The following is a 15,623-nucleotide window of genomic DNA, read 5'->3' on the forward strand; positions in this document are numbered from 1 at the left end:
TTTCCAACATGCATAACAACACCACCATATCAACAACAACTCCATACATCCTACCTTGCGTACCATATCATCAGCATCACACGCCATCATGTCATCTTCAGATGTACGTTCCATCCTCAATCTGCCCCAAGCAGGTCCATCAGCCCCCAGGCGTAGCACCACTGCGAATCCAGCGGCCAAAAAACCAGATGGTATTTCAAGAGAGTTGTACGCACTCATCGGAGACAATGCTCCCTCTCTCGCAGAGGCGCAAGCATCCATAGCCGCCGTCAAGTATCGAGAGAAGCCATCACTCAAATCCAAGAAGGTTCATTGGGAATGGACACCATTTTCACCGGCTGCAAGGCAGGATAATCCCGTCAAACTCGGACATTGGGCGAGAATCACGGATGCAGATCCTGGAGTCAGTGGTGAGTCTCTTAATCGGTCGAATGTTGTTGACAATTAGTCGAGTACTTTGGTAAATTCAATCTTCACGGCCCATCGGTCATGGAGTATAGTCAGTTCGAATACGATCAACACCTGAGTGATCCAAACTGGACATCGCACGAGACTTTGTACCTCTTCGACCTTCTCAAGACCTACGACCTTCGTTTCATCATTGTTGCGGATAGGTACGCATACAGAGGTGTGACAGGCACTGCGACCGAGAAGAAGCGCTCAGTGGAGGTGAGTGAAGCAATCGTGGATTTCGCTGACCTTTTCATAGGAAATCAAAGATCGTTACTATACTATCTGCCGACGACTAGTACGTACGCGTACGGCTGCCGATCCGCAAGCCCAACAGCAGCTCATTCACGCATATGCTTTTGACAAAGGTGAGTTTCCTCTATACGTGAATTTAGCTGACAGTTCAGCTCGCGAGATCAAACGCAAACAGTATGCATCAGAGTTGTTCCATCTTACCGCCGCTGAGATCGCTGAGGAGGAAGCCCTTTACATCGAGGTCAAGAGGATGGAACAGAACGAACGACGATACCGTGCTGATCGAGACGATCTGATGCGGACTATTATGGGTTTGGATAGTGGCTTGGTGGAATTCGATCAATCCAATGTCGAAGCGATCTTTGGTATTGACAAGGTGAGTCAAGCAAACCCTTTCTTGGAAATTCTGCTGACTGCCTTCTACAGAATAAGAAACGAAAGCGAGCAGAGGAAGGTGAACCCGCTCCACCTCCACCACCACCGCCTAAGAAACATCCCAAAGAACAGGCCGCTTTCGATCTCGCTCATTGCATCTACCACTTACCCCCACCCCCTACCAATCCACATTCTTCTCACCTCGCCAGTAAACACCCTGTTCATCAGCCTGTTCACCTTCGATCCACCAAAATTCCTCCACCGAAACAAAACGCCGCTATACGTATTACCGAACTGCTCAATGAGCTTGGAATCAGTGCTCACAAGTTGGTCATGCCCACACGTAACAATATTGAGACGTTTGACAGCCTGCTTCAAGCGGCAGGTGCACTAATTGACATGAAACGACAAGTGGACAGGGTGGAACAGGAACTCCGCACGGTAAAGGCGCAGAAGGAAGGTCTTCTCCCCATCATCGACAGTAGAAAGGCGAGATCCGAATCTGTCACTTCGACTGATACCACCACCACGACGAATAAAAACAGGCCAAGCCGTGGGTTGTAGGGAACAGTGGATAGTAGATAGATAGATAGATGTGTTGTATCTTCATATGTATGCAAGAATATGCTATGTCACGTGATGTCCGTAGCCACGTGGTACCGTGTCAACATTTATTTTCAGTGATCTCTCATCTCTTTCTCGACTTTTTCGACTCTCATTCTGGTACATTCAGAGCTATCGCGTAAACCCAGCCGCCCATGCTACCGGCCTACCTCACCTCCGCCTCCGGGCTGATCAAGAATCTGAAGGCGGCCTCGGATCCTCCGCAGTCAGGTTTCCCTCTCAAAATCGACATCGCTCTTGAGGCATGGCAGCAAGACTCGTTCCATGTTCCGCGCAAGGCTGATGTGCTTAGAGATTGGGTGATCGAGACATGGACCAGGAATCATAAAGGGTGAGTCTATCTTGTTTGAAAAGTCACTGACATGGTCAGATCGTCACCCCTTGCAGATGCAAAGTATTATCGATTGCTGCTTGAGGTTTCCCCTCGTTGCGATTCCCCTGCTCAAGCGCCTCTTACAATCATCCCCTCGTTACTCAAATCTCTTCCTCAGGCCCAAGACCTAGACAGCGTGCTTGATCTAGCAGTCCGATCTCTCAATCTTCTCTTCCCCCCTCAGCAAACATCACACAAGGCCGAAGCTTGGACCGATGTTTGGACTGGTATACTGCAGCCTCTCTCGCTCCTATCACTCACAACACATGTGCTCTCTTTAACCAAGCTTGTGTCGTCCCGAGTCGAGGAGTCGCTGTCTTCATCACTCAATGGGAAGAAGGTGAGTGAGTCGATACGAGAACATCGCTTATTATCGCAGCTCGCAGCTGCCGTGGTTGCTTCCTTTCCCTCGTTCTGCAACACCATCCTCAGACATCCTTCCCTACTCGACATTCTCGCCCCTACCATGTCAGCTGTCCTCTTCCAGGAATCTGTACTTCAATCTGGTGATCCTCTGCAGCCTTTGCTGTCTCAAGTGCCCTCTCCTGGCTCGCACTTAGCTATCCCTGTTCTTTTTGACGCTCTCGTCCAGAAATACCACCAAAACCGATACTCCATCTTCACCCAAGCATCTAGTAGTAAAGTCGCACACGATGTCTTTGTCGCCGGCAAGGAACGTGAGGCAGTCCGACTCGCCCTGGAACGTACCTTGGACAGATTAAATGGTGGTGACATTACCGCTTGGCAGACCCGATTTGCGCTTTGGAAGACCATCGAACTGTGGGGTGGATATATGGAGAGAGAACCTTCTTGGAGTCGATTACTGGATATTGAGGCGCAGGCAACAAAGCAAGCGCTGAACTCTGGTGATCCTTCTACTGTTGGGACTCTGCTTGGCACTTTGGTCAGCCTCGAGCGTCTCGATCACGATCAGGCCAAGCTGGGTCCGGATGTAGTCCGCTGGTGCCTAGCTGTGAGTGAACCTGGTGGAGAATTTTAACTGATGTCTCAAGTCCCCCGTTGCTCATCATACGATCGCCAAATCTTTGATTTCGTCTTTATTGCGATTCTTTCACCTCACTCATTCACTTCCGACTTTTTTTGAATTGATCCTCGACGCGCTTGACGGACTTTTCACTTCTGATTTGCCTGAGGAGATCATCATCTCGCTGTATGACTTGACGCTTGATGGACCTCTCACAAGGGAAAGTATTCGTCAGGAAATCGATCAATCATTACGCTCGACTCTTGGTGGACAAGGACGAAGCAACATCTGGGATCAAATTTTGCGATCTTTAATTGACCGTATTACTCCTCTCCTGCGAACGCAGCCAGTCGGAAAGAAGAGGAAGAGGTCTTCGTCGCCTTCTTTTCGAAGCGCAGCTCTCATCGGCATCCACACTCGTCTTATTTCCTATTGTCTTATTTCTTCAGGAACTAGTCCCAACATTGGATCTTCTCTTCAGTCTGTCAAAGAACTTTCAGCGCTCATCGAAGATTGGCCTATACGCAATGACACTGATCCTTCCTTCAGCGCTGCGGTCACCGAATCCGGGCGTGTGAGAGTCGCACGCAATGTGGAAAGCCTCACATCGGCCATTTCTGCTATCACTGTGCCGGGTCTACATCGTTCAGCCATTCCAGAGCTGTCTATTGAAAGTGTGAGTTCCTACTTTACAGCACTGCAGCTGACTTTCAGATCCGGTTCATCCTCCACCGCGCTGTATTCGATCAATCAATCCCCTCGGAGACGATTGATGCACTCCTCGATATATTGCCAGAAGCTTCCTCTGCGGTTTGGCAAATAGTCATCGATCAAGGCATCGTCCTTCTTGAGTGAGTTTGATCTATTGCGAACATCGCTGACTGTTCAAGTTGTTCTGCAAGTCCGAACCAGCTGAATAGACTGGCCACGCTTATCGCCCAGCGAGTAACTAAAGACTCGTTACTTTTCACTTCTGGAGTCTTTTGGGAACTGCCAAATGTCAGAGGTGAGTTTCGAACCCCTACAAATATTTGCTTACGTCCAGACGCTTTACAAATCTACATGACGACCTCATCCCTGGACTATTACATACTCACCAATTGTCCTCCAACCTACCTCAATCGCAAGACTAAAGCTCATGCTATCGAGTCTACTGAAGAAGTTGCTCCTGCAGCTCCATGGCTCAGTCGCATAGTGACCGAAGGAGACTCTGTAGGATTGATAGTGAGTCTGCCCATTGTTGCAAGCTTTACTGATTGCTCGTCAGCTCCGAAACAACAAGGTCCTTCGTCAAGTTGTCGAGGTGGCTGCGGATGGGAATGAAGCAGCTATCTCTTTGTTCGCTAAATTGATCAAGTGAGTTCCGGATGTCGTGATGGAGCTAACCTTCTAGTCTCATGATCCAATCGCCGGATCAAAATGAAGCGGCTCTGTCGACGATTATTTCCAGCTTAGTCGCGCTGGGCAAACCGAGTCCTGTGGCGAAGTTCTTCTCTGTGATCATGCGTAAAGAGGTGCAGGAGTGAGTGTTTGGGCACATAGCCGAGCTTACCAGTCAGTTTCTCCAGCGTCCTCCCGAAATTGCTCGACCTTTACATCAGTGTCAAAACTCTGCCTGCTCCTGCTGTCGACGATCTTGATGCGATTGACACCAGAAACGTCCTGTGTGCAGCCGGCCGGTGGCTGGGTACTGAAGGTAAGCCATGCCTGTGATGTTCCCGCTGACCAGTGGATGAAGTGGAATCACATCAAACGGCTCGCCTCGGACCTCGACTGTGTAGTGCCTTTTTGAGCCATCCCGAACCTCGTCTTGCTCGCTGTGTGTTGGAAACCTTTGCCTCCGAAACGACCGACATGCGGCATATCATCGCGGCAGCAATGATTGTTTATAGAGCACTTCCTGACCACTCCGCTAACCTCGATACAGCATTACAGTCCATTTTTGAGGGCAGGATCACCGAAGCCATTTCCTGTGGTGTGAACTTCGACCGATCCTCGGCTTGCCTTCGAATACTCGCGGCATTATGCATGCGATGTTCTGGTGAGTGAAGCTCGCTTCTGAACCTCACTAACCCATGCCAGACCCTGCAGCTCTACGCGATGCCATCGATGCGTCTCTTTCCTCGAGTGCAGATGACCCGATTATCAAATTTTTCGAAAGGATCATTGAGGACAAAGTAAGTCCATCCTTATTCGAATCATGCTCACTATCACTCTCACTCCAGGCCTTTGCACTACAACACAATGATGTTGTTCGACTTTTCCCCATCATCACTCGGTCACTTGACCATCAAAGCCTAAACTCAAATATCGATGTTCTCATCTCACTCAGTCGTCGGCGACCAGACCTGATCCTTGCCAACCTTCCGGAAGTTGTGGATATACTGTCCATCATGTTCAAGACGCTCCAGAGGTCTCGCAAGCTTCCCTCTCCTGCCGGTGATGAACCTCAGCGTCTTTCTAGACTTCTCGTTGCATTGACACAAATGCGACTGAAGACTCACGAAACCAGTCCTCTGGCTAAACATATCCCCGCAATCCTCGTCGCCTATGTTCGCGCAGCTGCCGACCTGCATGTCGGATATACCCCTTCGGTACGCCGTGATTTGGAACCTGGGCTTTATGCCTTGTGCAATCTTGCTACGACTGGTGGACGAGCTCACGCACGAGGTAGAGAAGGTGAAGGACTGGGTACACCGTTCGGTCTAGGTGAGGGTCCAGGAGGTGACGGTGAGAGAGAACTGTGGGCAGATCTTTGGCAGAATTGGAGTAAATCTAGATACATGGGTCAGGGATGATGCATCATAGTATGTATGTACATGTGCTCAACGAAATGTGTAATATATAAACATATATATATATATACAATGAGGATCTTCTTCATCTCGGTCCCAGACCGGCAAAAAGTGTGGCTAGCATATCCTGCTGTGCAGATTCAAGTGGTTGATGTGGGTAAGGTCGAGGAGGTACTGGTTGTTGAGGATGTTGTAAATGTTGAGGTGGGTGCTGAGGAGGAAAGTTGGGCATAGCATATCCATGTGGTCGTGGTGGTGCTCCCTGTTGGAAGAACTGGGGCGGAGGAGGTGGCATGAAACCTGGAGGTAGAGGACCATGAGACACATTAGGCTGTCGACCGAAGTGAGGAGGATATCCCTGATTCATATCATTTTCTTCCTGCTGAGGGAACATGTTCATGTTGGGAGGTGGACGAGCGAATTGAGGAGGCAGTGACATATGAGGTGCTCGTGGGTGACTACTGCCTTGGCGCTGGGCTTGATTCAAGAGCTGAAGAGGATCAGGAGGAGGTGGCTGACGTTCCTGCGCGTTTCCGTATAATTGTTGTAGAAGAGCATTTGCGTGAGAAGGTTGAGGGAGTGGTCCACCGGAGGGACCGTAGTAATTTGGTGAAAATTGAGAAGGTTGACCGTCAGATGAGGGAGGTGGGGAGGAGAGATGACGGAGTTGTTCACTTGGAGATGGGGTATACACTTGTTCAGGGGGAGGACTCGTCTACGTGGCACGTTAGCGAGATAATCCCTTTGATTGGAAATCAAACATACTTTTGAGCTTAGCAGACCCATCAGCTTCGCAGTACGGTCATCTTTGACCTCGTCCAACGGCCTCGCTTCCACCACCGGTGCTGCCTCTTGAGCTGGACTGAAGAATTTCTGGAATCGACTGGAGAAGGCGGACGCAGGTGGTGCAGGTTGAACAGGTTGTGGTACTATCTCTTCATCCGAAAGATCTTCAGCTTGTTTGAGATAATCGGCTGCATTAAAAGATTTGGGTTTGATCAGACCAGGCGGTGGAGCTGGAGCTGAAGATGAAGCGATTGCTGGATCGCCGCCGAAAAATGCTGGAAGATGGCCATCTCCCCTCCAATCTCCCCCTACGTCTCTAGCCTTCATAGCACGCTTATGTGCGGCAATCATATCTTCGCCAGGGATGAATTGAACAAGAGGGTCTGTATTATCCACTGTCGCTGGATCGACAGGAGCAGCATCGTCCATCCATGCTGGTTCGGATGTATCTTCTTCTCGAGTGTAATTGTTCGGTCTTCTAGTATCTCTATCTCGTAAATCTCGTTGACCACCACGACCATTATCTCGATCAGACCTTCGCCATTCGTCTTCTCTCCGCTTATCCCTCTTGATCTGTCATATGGTCAATGACTATCATACTTTTTCAAAATCAGAACTTACCTCATCACCTCCAAGCCGCATGGTTCCAGGGTTTCTGACAGAGAATCTACCCATCTGACCTCCATAAGACCTGTTATCGATGGGAAGACCATTCGCATCGAGCGACGTTTCGGGTTGTCGACGGAGTCTACATGGTTAGTATCAGTACAGGTCATTCCTCTGAATCTTCGAATCAGACTCACCCTATATTCCTTCCTCCTCTGACGCCCAGACCCCTCCCACCACCTATTCCTCCTCCATATCCAAAACCTTCCCCGAATCCTCCTCGTCTGCTTGTACTGGATGGAGGTCCTATAGATGCTATTGCCGGATCGTCTACATGTTGTACATTCGCCTTGGGAGCGGCGCTGATAGGGTCAGCTTCGTTGGCTATTGATCGAACTCACCCAAACCATGTATCAAGGCTGTTCATTCCTGGAGGTGGGCCATGCTGACGAGATGATTTGCCTATACGCAGCAGGTCTCGACGGGTGTAGATGATGAGGTCTTTGTGGGGCGATGAGAGTTCTATACCGAGAAGCCTGGTCACTTGATCTTCTCTATTTGATGGGTTTATGGTGTTCTCTGGGAGATCCGGGGATAGGGGTGAGAATGGATTGATGTTGGGATCTGGTGCTGGTGGTTTGGGAGGGATGGAACTGAACGACGGGGAGACTGATGGATCTGTGGTGGGGAATTGCAGTTATATTAGCTATAGCGCTGAGGGATGGAATGGTACTCACGAGGAGCCATGGTAGCTGACGACGCTAGCGGGGTTGCAGGATACTCTATGTGAGATAAGGTGTGAAAGGGCAGAGTGAGGAATGAGATGGATGTTGAAGAGAATAATACGGTGGATATCAGTGTGAGTATTGATGGGATATGGTGTAACTTATTTATGTTGTTCGTTTGATTGAGTCACCCACTTAGCAATAGGTACCTCCATATATGGTATACCCCATATGCATCCATCTATTATTCCTTGTTCTTATCAACATCCTCATCCTCATCCTCGTCCTACCACAGATCCAACCCAGCATGAATTTCACCTCGGGTGCAGAGGTATCAGAGCTCCTGTCCCTCGATCATATACGGAATCAGCTCATTCGACTCGAGGACACCATTATATTCTGTAAGTCGCTATCATCTCGCCCTGTACGTTAGGTAACTGACTCCCTACCAACCCGTATAGTGCTCATTGAAAGAGCTCAATTCGCTTACAACAAGAGAATCTATCAACCTGGTGCTTTCAAAGATGAGCTGAACTTTGATGGAAGTTGGCTCGAATGGTTCCTCTTCGAAATTGAGTCTTTTCATGGTTAGTGATTTTCATCGTCCGCCAGGTACCAGCTCAGGCTCAAGCTGACCGATTCTACAGCAAAGGCCAGGCGGTACACAAGGTGAGAACGGTTGTAATCAAATTGAGGTGTTTATCTATGCTGATTGTGGATTTGTGAATGGACAGCCCCGACGAACATGCTTTCACACCACTTGACAAACTCCCTCAGCCCATAATCAAACCCCAATCCCTACCTTCGCTTCTTCACCAACCAGCTGCAAAGCACCCATCCGTTAATGTCAATTCGCGGATCCTCGAATTCTACATCCAGCATATCGTGCCAGGTCTAACTTCCAGTACTCGACTAGCACAAGGCAAAGAAGTGTTAGAAGATGATGGGAATTATGGTAGTGCCGCTACGAGGGATGTCGAAGTGCTTCAAGCGCTAAGTCGGAGGATCCACTTTGGTGAGTTGGTGAATCATTATTCATTGCCGAAAATTTGTGGTTCGCTCACATCATGTCATATTGGTATAGGTATGTTTGTCTCGGAGAGCAAGTTTCTCGAAGCTCCTCACGATTTCATACCTCACATTCTCAATCCCAATCCAGAAGCTTTAGCCGGTCTGATCACGAAGCCCGCAGTGGAGGCAAAGTTGTTGATACGGCTTGCGAATAAAGCTAGGGTGTACGGCTGTGAGATGGATGCGGATGGAAAAGTGATAGAGGTACCGGATGAGGAGATGGCTGCTAGGGGGAAGATTGATCTCGCTACGATTGTCAGTATGTACAAGGATTGGGTTATCCCTCTGACTAAGGATGTAGAGGTGAGTCATAGGTATTCAAGTGATAGTGTAAATGCTATGCAGATGCTGATGCGACTTCTAACACAGGTTGATTATCTCTTACATCGATTGGACGATGTACCACAATCCCAAATCGATGAATGGATGAAACGGTAGATGGGATGTATGTTGTACATGACACTATACTATATATAGATACTTAGATATGCATGGGTCATATCGGATCTACTTATCGGGATACTCTAATCCTTCAGGTGCTTTGATGTATTTGACATATTGATCCCATCCAGCTTTCCCTCCCCACATCGTTTTGAGCTGTGGACGAGATTTCACCAAATCAGCATGATCAAAAGCTGGCATGAATAGACTTACCTTATCTTCGTCAATGAATTGATGTTGGTCAGGATTCCACCCGGGAACGACCACCTCGCTGATCAGACAACCAATCCTCTCATTCAACTTTGCTTCTTTCGCATCAGGTGCATCGAGCAAGAGCAGATCTTCATCTGGGATTTCGCTCGCCTTCCACCATCCTCCGGGGACGAAGAGCTGTGTGACTTCACCCTGTGTCACGTCTGGACCAAGGATGACTCGATGGATCGTAGGTGTTTCAGAGGGAGAAGATGGAGGTTTGATAAGGGTGTATAAAGCTCGACCAGAATGATGGAGATGAAAGGTCTATATCGAGAAATCAGTGAAATCCTCGATTTAGGTAGACTCACAGAATGCAAGTTCATGTGCATCCTTCCCCTGTATGACTCCGGTGTGAGAAGATAATATATTTGGGTCGCATCCGTTCGTCTCTCCGAGCCTTGTATCTCGGCCGTAGGTGCTGGTGTGAGCACTTCCGTTGCAGATCCAGAAGCAGTCTGCTCTCGACCTCTTAGTGCAGCTGACTTGGGAACATGGGTGGATGTTGGTGTTGGTGATGTAGGTAAGACTGAATCTAGACCGACCGTTTGGGCGAAATAACCACCTTCGAAATGCTTGATAAGGGAATGAGCCTTGATAAGGTCGGGATTTGTGACGGGGTATGGATAAGGCGGGCTGATGGAGGACATGGCTGGGAGTGATGGCGGTCTGAGAAAGGAGTTGTAATGGATCTGAGGAGAGAGATTGGAGATCAACGATGATTATATACTCGTATGGTTAATCCCGCATATAAAACACACTCGGTGATCCAGGTGCATCTCGGCGTCAAACGTCATCATCATCGGCTTCCCTTCCGACGGCACATGCATCTACCAAGAGATTAAAATCTGATGATAAATTACATGCATTAAATCATTTACAACGTCAAACTAAACACCAAAGATCAAACACCAAACACCAAACATCCTATCTCCTATCTCCTATCCGCTGGCGCACCCATGATGCTCGCGACCATACTTCTATCCCATTTACCAGGATCATTTTGAACTTTTGATTTTTTACCTCCTCCAGATTTCTCTTTCTCATTCTCCTTATCTTTATCTTTGTCCTTATCTTTTTCCTTCTCTTTCTTATGCATGAGCGACATGGACCTGCCTATCACTCCAAGTTTCGATCGAGAGGGAGCAGTTGTAGTTGCAGGAGAGACGGAGGGGTTACTCTGAACAGGAGTGGAAGACGCACTGACCGAACGGTTAGATACGGCCGATGGAGTATCATAACGAAGTGGAGGGGGTAGGAGTCTTTCAGTAGGGAAATAACCTGCAGCGCTGTTGGGTCCGTTCTTCCTCAATGGAGAATAAGCTAAATCATTTCTTGACATCTGATCCATGGTCTTAGATCGTTGACCGGGAGACGTAGTGGGTGGAGAGCGCTGTGGGATAGGTTTGGGATTGGGACTAGGACTTAAATCGAGGTTGTCCATTCCAGTAAGCATTGGTGCGCTGAAATCGAGTATTTGGGCAGGTTCCGCCCCAGGAGGTAACGGCAAGTCGAGACTTGCTGCACCGCTCGATGTTCTCTGTCTTTGAGGAATTGGATGATTCTCTTGCCAGGGAGCAGGGTTATCATTGTCCATTGCTGAAACTATATCCCACCAACCGCCTCCTGATCCACCTGCACTGGACCTTTTGTCATCCATCTCAATCGGACTGAGCATCTGTAACGGTGGTAGTTGCTTGACCGAAGTGAGCACTGCAGGTCGTTGTTGTATCTGAACCTGAGCAGGTGACATGTCTGAGTCGGATTCGCTACTACTGTCTGTTTCCTCGTCGTAAGTACTTTGACGATTGGGCATACTTAGCGATCGCGAGTGCTGCTGACGTGAAGCGATGCTTTGAGGTGTAGTGAGCGTTGTCGGACTGCCAAAGTCGGAAGATGGGGTGACAGCTGATGATTTCGCTCGACGATGTATGGAAGGTTGTTTGGCGAATGAGATGGCATGATTTGCTGGGGGAGATGTTTCCGTTGGCCTTGCAATTTGATCCTTCATCGTAGCAAAGACACCCTCATAAGATCCATCAGGGAACTGGAAGGTCCATCAGTAATAGCGGATAAACGAACAATGAAGGACTCACTCTCTTCTGCACGCTATCTATCAGATCTATAAGCCATCCAACCGTTTCCTCACGCGATCCTCCAGCACTTTGTGCATTCTCCTTTTCAAACTCCACAAGCTCTTCTAGGACCACCGCTGCTGCGGAATCGTCTAAACGAGGATTGACATACAACGAAGCGGTGGTCGTCTGGACAGTTGGTTCTCGGAAAGGCACATCATCTGGGTCAGGAGGGGCTGGCAGGATGTCGAGGTATGGTTCGGTGATAGTCGGTGGAAGGGGCGATCGAGGTAGAGCGAAAGTACGTCGGAGAAGAAGGAAGATGGGGATGAGGGTGGATGCTAGAGTGGAAGGATTGCTTTTGGAAGCCATACACAAAGCCGATTCAATCTCTCCTACTTCCTTTCCTAATTGCTCTCTTCCCGATTTCGCCCATTTGCTCTTGAGTATATGCTCCCTCTTCTCCCTCGTGATGAATTCCGAGATTAACTCCATTGTATAATTTGCAAGGATGTTGGTATCTGCCTGAGTTGCTCTATTTCCGGGTGAGTGCAGAGGGGGCGGAAGGGAAGAATTAGGTGTTTGGGGACTGCCTCCCAAGAACACCGAGTTTGTTGTTGGACTAGCAGTGCCCTTCTTCGACAGTAAATGTGATCTCTCGGCGGAAGGTGAATAGGTAGCTGGTCCTGGACTGGTGAGACTCGATGGCACATGGGAAGAGACGTATCCAGCGCCTGCAAGAGGACCTCCAGCTTCCAATTCTTTGACGAGGTTTTGTATTAACTTGATGCAGGACGACTTGGAAGGTGCAGGGAGCTGAATGGGATAGAGTGGTTTGACCGGTAGCTGAGTTCGAGCTTTGGCAGATCGGAACGCTGGTCTCAAAGCGGGCCTTCGAGGAAGAGTCTGTAGGTTGAAGTGGTTAGCTCTATATGAGTCAAGAAGAGAGATGACTCACCAATGCTTCCACATATTCCAGCTCTTTTCCGACGCCCCATCTTCCTTCTCCGGCAATTCTACGTCTGATATGTTGGACCAGGGTCCTCTCAGCATCTGCTAGCGCAAGAAGAAGAAGTTGGTTGGCAAGTTCTTGCAGGGTAAAATAGGACAATGACATTCGTAGCGAGAGGACCAGAGTCAAACCAATTTGCTGGTTTTCATCCAGCGTCAGGTCATTTTCGGTCGTAGGTGTAGGGTAAGCATCTCTGGAAGACGATGATATATTTGCGATGTTCTGTTTGGGGCTCATCCCATTGGTAGACTCTCCTCGTAGACCAGCCTCAATCTCGCCTAAACGTTTCCCAATCTCCTCAAATCCGTCTCTACCTAATGTACCCTTTCCGCCTTTGCCAGGTTTCTTATCCCTCAGCTTCATCTCACGAGCTAAGACATATTCGAGGATAACTTCTCGTGAATGTTCGATTGAAGGGGGAGGTTGGGATAAAAGGTGATGCAAGATGGTGGATGGAGAGGCCGATCTAGACAGTGGGAATGGACCCATTGGAGGAGTAAGATCGGTCGGTTGAGGAACATTTGTGACATATCTGGCTCGGTCGAACGCAGCTGTCAGGTGTGGTGGTGTCTACGAGATTGTCAGTTAGCTTTAAATACGTTCGGGTAGCAGGTATCATGAACTCACCTTATCTTCTAACTCTGCCAGTCCCACCGATACGTCGAAAAGAGTATCTCCTTTTGACCTACGATGCAATATCCATTCTTCTAAGGCATCGGTGGCCGAGTCGGTACCTGTTTGAGCGTATGAGAGGTGGGATAGGAGATGAGATGGGAACGACGAGGGTCCCATCGTGTCGTGTACGTTTTCGTTGTAGGGGTCGTAAAGTGGACGTTAGAGGTGGGAAGGTCTAGGGGTGCTTCGTGAAGTCGTGGGGTTGGTGATGGTCTATATGTACTCTGGAAAAGTTGCGAGACAGAGCGACATCGGATCAACCAGGTGGACAGGTGGAGATAAGTCAGATATGGGGGTTATGGGTATGTAACTCGTGGGAACAAGGGATAGAGAAGCTCGTAAACGTTTTGGACAGATCAAAGCTGTGCTACTGATAAGTTCTGGAATCGGCCAGTTGTGTGGATGACATGGACGAGAGTGAGTGTGTGATGGAGAGACCGAGGATGATATACGTATGCTTGGGAGGTATGTATGGTATATGTATGATGTATGATGTGTACAACGATACAGAGTCATGAGAATGGTGAGAAAGCAGACGAAAAGTGAGATGCGGGACCCGAGTACACTGTGACTCTGAAGAACACCCAGATACACCTCATATCTCATCCACATAACATGCTCGACTGATCGATCGAATACGATGCAGCGCTCATCTCACTGACATGCATGGGACTCGTGCTCATTTCACAGTCGAGTCACACTGTCACACTGTCACACTGTCACACTGTGTCATCTGACGTTGGATGATGTTCTACGTTTTCAGCTTTCAGCTAACAATCAAGTCACCCCAGCTTTAGCTCACCTTGTACACCCGTACTGGATCACGCATTCGATCTTCTCTTTCTCTCTTTCTTTCTTTTGATTTGTAAAATACTTACTCTCAGTCTTTGATCAACTCCCTCTGCTCTCTTAACCTCATCATCATGGACTCAAATCGATCCAGATTACCTCGAGCAGCTTCCAATCCAGCTATCAGACCTGTCCCTGCTCCTTCAACTTCAACTTCGACTTCTACATTATCAAGACTCCCCGGTCCAGCTCATATAGTCAGGCAGTCGACCGTCGCTCGTAAACCATCTATACCACTACGTTCAAACAAGAAGATCACACCGACAGATACTCAAGATCAATCTAGTAACTCACCTGCCAAACGATTATTACCTAGTAGATCGACATTGGGTCTGGCCAAACCCACTTTCTCAGCACCTGTAAGAGCAAGTACGAAACAACCTCCTGGTCATCCTAATCCTTTGGGACCCAAGAGGACCATTCCATCTGCTACTGCTACATACAGAACGTCGTCTGTCGCTAGCTCCTCAAGTGTCAAACCGATCTCGACGTCCTCGGTATGCGTGAAGAATGGTAAAGACAATTGCTTCAAATCTCCTGATCCGTTCACAGAGATCAAGATTTCAACCTCAAATGGCTCTACAACCAGAACCAATATTGTCAAAGGGATTATTCCAAAGAAAGGATTTCTAGGTAAGTTTGGTAGATCGCATTCAATATACTACAAGTATACTCAGTAAATCGATTTCTCTCCCTTTTGTTGAATTGTATTGCAATCTCTTCTCAGGTCTCGGCAGTCCCTCTCGACCTACTCGAATACCCACCACTCCACTTTCCCGTCCTCCTCAAGCGATTCTTCAAACTCCAGCTCTTCCTCGGATCACCTCCATCCCCTGGACTTCGCACAATCCGGATGATCAGCTGAAAGATGTTGAATTGAGCTTTACCGCTGAAGACGATTCGAATGATAATTCTTTGATCGAACCGTTAGATTTTGGCTTTGCGACCAGTCGTTTCAATTCGAAAAGTGCGCTTCCGCTGTACAATAATACTTGTGTCTCAGATTTGGAGAACATCCAATACGAGAGGGATGAGAAGGTCAGAGAAGTGAGAGAGTTGAAGAGTCAGGGAGTCAAAGAAGCCTGGAGTGAAGTTGTCAGAGCTGGTGAAGGGGATTTGGAAGAGGTGATGATAATGCAGGAATTGATCGAAGCTCTCATGTTGGATATGGATATGCGAGGAAATAGTAATGCGCTGTAGCTTGTTCACCCCTTCTAAGTATTTATATAGCGAGCGTTACTTAGTTGATATGAATACATCTTTTGGGTTTATGT

The 15,623-nt window shown here is 48.4% G+C and overlaps 9 protein-coding genes across 9 annotated transcripts; 6 read left to right on the top strand and 3 right to left on the bottom strand.

Annotated features, from left to right (window-relative positions):
• Positions 1 to 88: 88 nt before the first annotated feature.
• On the top strand, positions 89 to 1,644 carry I203_100480 (SWR1-complex protein 4; the record flags this gene model as incomplete). Its single annotated transcript, XM_065516657.1, has 3 exons — positions 89 to 410; positions 750 to 1,081; positions 1,132 to 1,644. The coding sequence occupies 3 exons, from the start codon at positions 89 to 91 to the stop codon at positions 1,642 to 1,644; spliced, it is 1,167 nt and encodes a 388-aa protein (XP_065373475.1).
• A 194-nt stretch (positions 1,645 to 1,838) lies between these two features.
• On the top strand, positions 1,839 to 2,119 carry I203_100481 (uncharacterized protein; the record flags this gene model as incomplete). The annotated part of the gene is made up of 2 exons (XM_065516658.1): positions 1,839 to 2,035; positions 2,092 to 2,119. The coding sequence occupies 2 exons, from the start codon at positions 1,839 to 1,841 to the stop codon at positions 2,117 to 2,119; spliced, it is 225 nt and encodes a 74-aa protein (XP_065373476.1).
• Positions 2,120 to 2,543: 424 nt separating this feature from the next.
• I203_100482 (uncharacterized protein) lies at positions 2,544 to 3,077 on the top strand (the record flags this gene model as incomplete). The annotated part of the gene is made up of 1 exon (XM_065516659.1): positions 2,544 to 3,077. The coding sequence occupies one exon, from the start codon at positions 2,544 to 2,546 to the stop codon at positions 3,075 to 3,077; it is 534 nt and encodes a 177-aa protein (XP_065373477.1).
• Positions 3,078 to 4,124: 1,047 nt separating this feature from the next.
• On the top strand, positions 4,125 to 5,860 carry I203_100483 (uncharacterized protein; the record flags this gene model as incomplete). Its single annotated transcript, XM_065516660.1, has 7 exons — positions 4,125 to 4,286; positions 4,330 to 4,418; positions 4,513 to 4,584; positions 4,664 to 4,749; positions 4,801 to 5,103; positions 5,154 to 5,239; positions 5,288 to 5,860. The coding sequence occupies 7 exons, from the start codon at positions 4,125 to 4,127 to the stop codon at positions 5,858 to 5,860; spliced, it is 1,371 nt and encodes a 456-aa protein (XP_065373478.1).
• Positions 5,861 to 5,942: 82 nt separating this feature from the next.
• On the bottom strand, positions 5,943 to 7,996 carry I203_100484 (uncharacterized protein; the record flags this gene model as incomplete). Its single annotated transcript, XM_065516661.1, has 6 exons — positions 5,943 to 6,572; positions 6,623 to 7,216; positions 7,265 to 7,391; positions 7,447 to 7,611; positions 7,657 to 7,927; positions 7,987 to 7,996. 6 exons carry the CDS (start codon positions 7,994 to 7,996, stop codon positions 5,943 to 5,945), a joined length of 1,797 nt encoding a protein of 598 aa, XP_065373479.1.
• Positions 7,997 to 8,281: 285 nt separating this feature from the next.
• Positions 8,282 to 9,483, top strand: I203_100485 (chorismate mutase; the record flags this gene model as incomplete). The annotated part of the gene is made up of 6 exons (XM_019150312.1): positions 8,282 to 8,375; positions 8,436 to 8,561; positions 8,622 to 8,643; positions 8,709 to 8,989; positions 9,059 to 9,348; positions 9,415 to 9,483. The coding sequence occupies 6 exons, from the start codon at positions 8,282 to 8,284 to the stop codon at positions 9,481 to 9,483; spliced, it is 882 nt and encodes a 293-aa protein (XP_019000278.1).
• A 69-nt stretch (positions 9,484 to 9,552) lies between these two features.
• Positions 9,553 to 10,388, bottom strand: I203_100486 (uncharacterized protein; the record flags this gene model as incomplete). The annotated part of the gene is made up of 3 exons (XM_019150313.1): positions 9,553 to 9,642; positions 9,700 to 10,005; positions 10,050 to 10,388. The coding sequence occupies 3 exons, from the start codon at positions 10,386 to 10,388 to the stop codon at positions 9,553 to 9,555; spliced, it is 735 nt and encodes a 244-aa protein (XP_019000279.1).
• Positions 10,389 to 10,672: 284 nt separating this feature from the next.
• Positions 10,673 to 13,617, bottom strand: I203_100487 (uncharacterized protein; the record flags this gene model as incomplete). The annotated part of the gene is made up of 4 exons (XM_019150314.1): positions 10,673 to 11,785; positions 11,835 to 12,719; positions 12,772 to 13,395; positions 13,453 to 13,617. 4 exons carry the CDS (start codon positions 13,615 to 13,617, stop codon positions 10,673 to 10,675), a joined length of 2,787 nt encoding a protein of 928 aa, XP_019000280.1.
• An 806-nt stretch (positions 13,618 to 14,423) lies between these two features.
• Positions 14,424 to 15,549, top strand: I203_100488 (uncharacterized protein; the record flags this gene model as incomplete). The annotated part of the gene is made up of 2 exons (XM_019150315.1): positions 14,424 to 14,982; positions 15,077 to 15,549. The coding sequence occupies 2 exons, from the start codon at positions 14,424 to 14,426 to the stop codon at positions 15,547 to 15,549; spliced, it is 1,032 nt and encodes a 343-aa protein (XP_019000281.1).
• Positions 15,550 to 15,623: the final 74 nt, after the last annotated feature.

This window comes from Kwoniella mangroviensis (assembly GCF_000507465.2).
Source record: "Kwoniella mangroviensis CBS 8507 chromosome 1 map unlocalized Ctg01, whole genome shotgun sequence".
NCBI lineage: Eukaryota > Fungi > Basidiomycota > Tremellomycetes > Tremellales > Cryptococcaceae > Kwoniella > Kwoniella mangrovensis.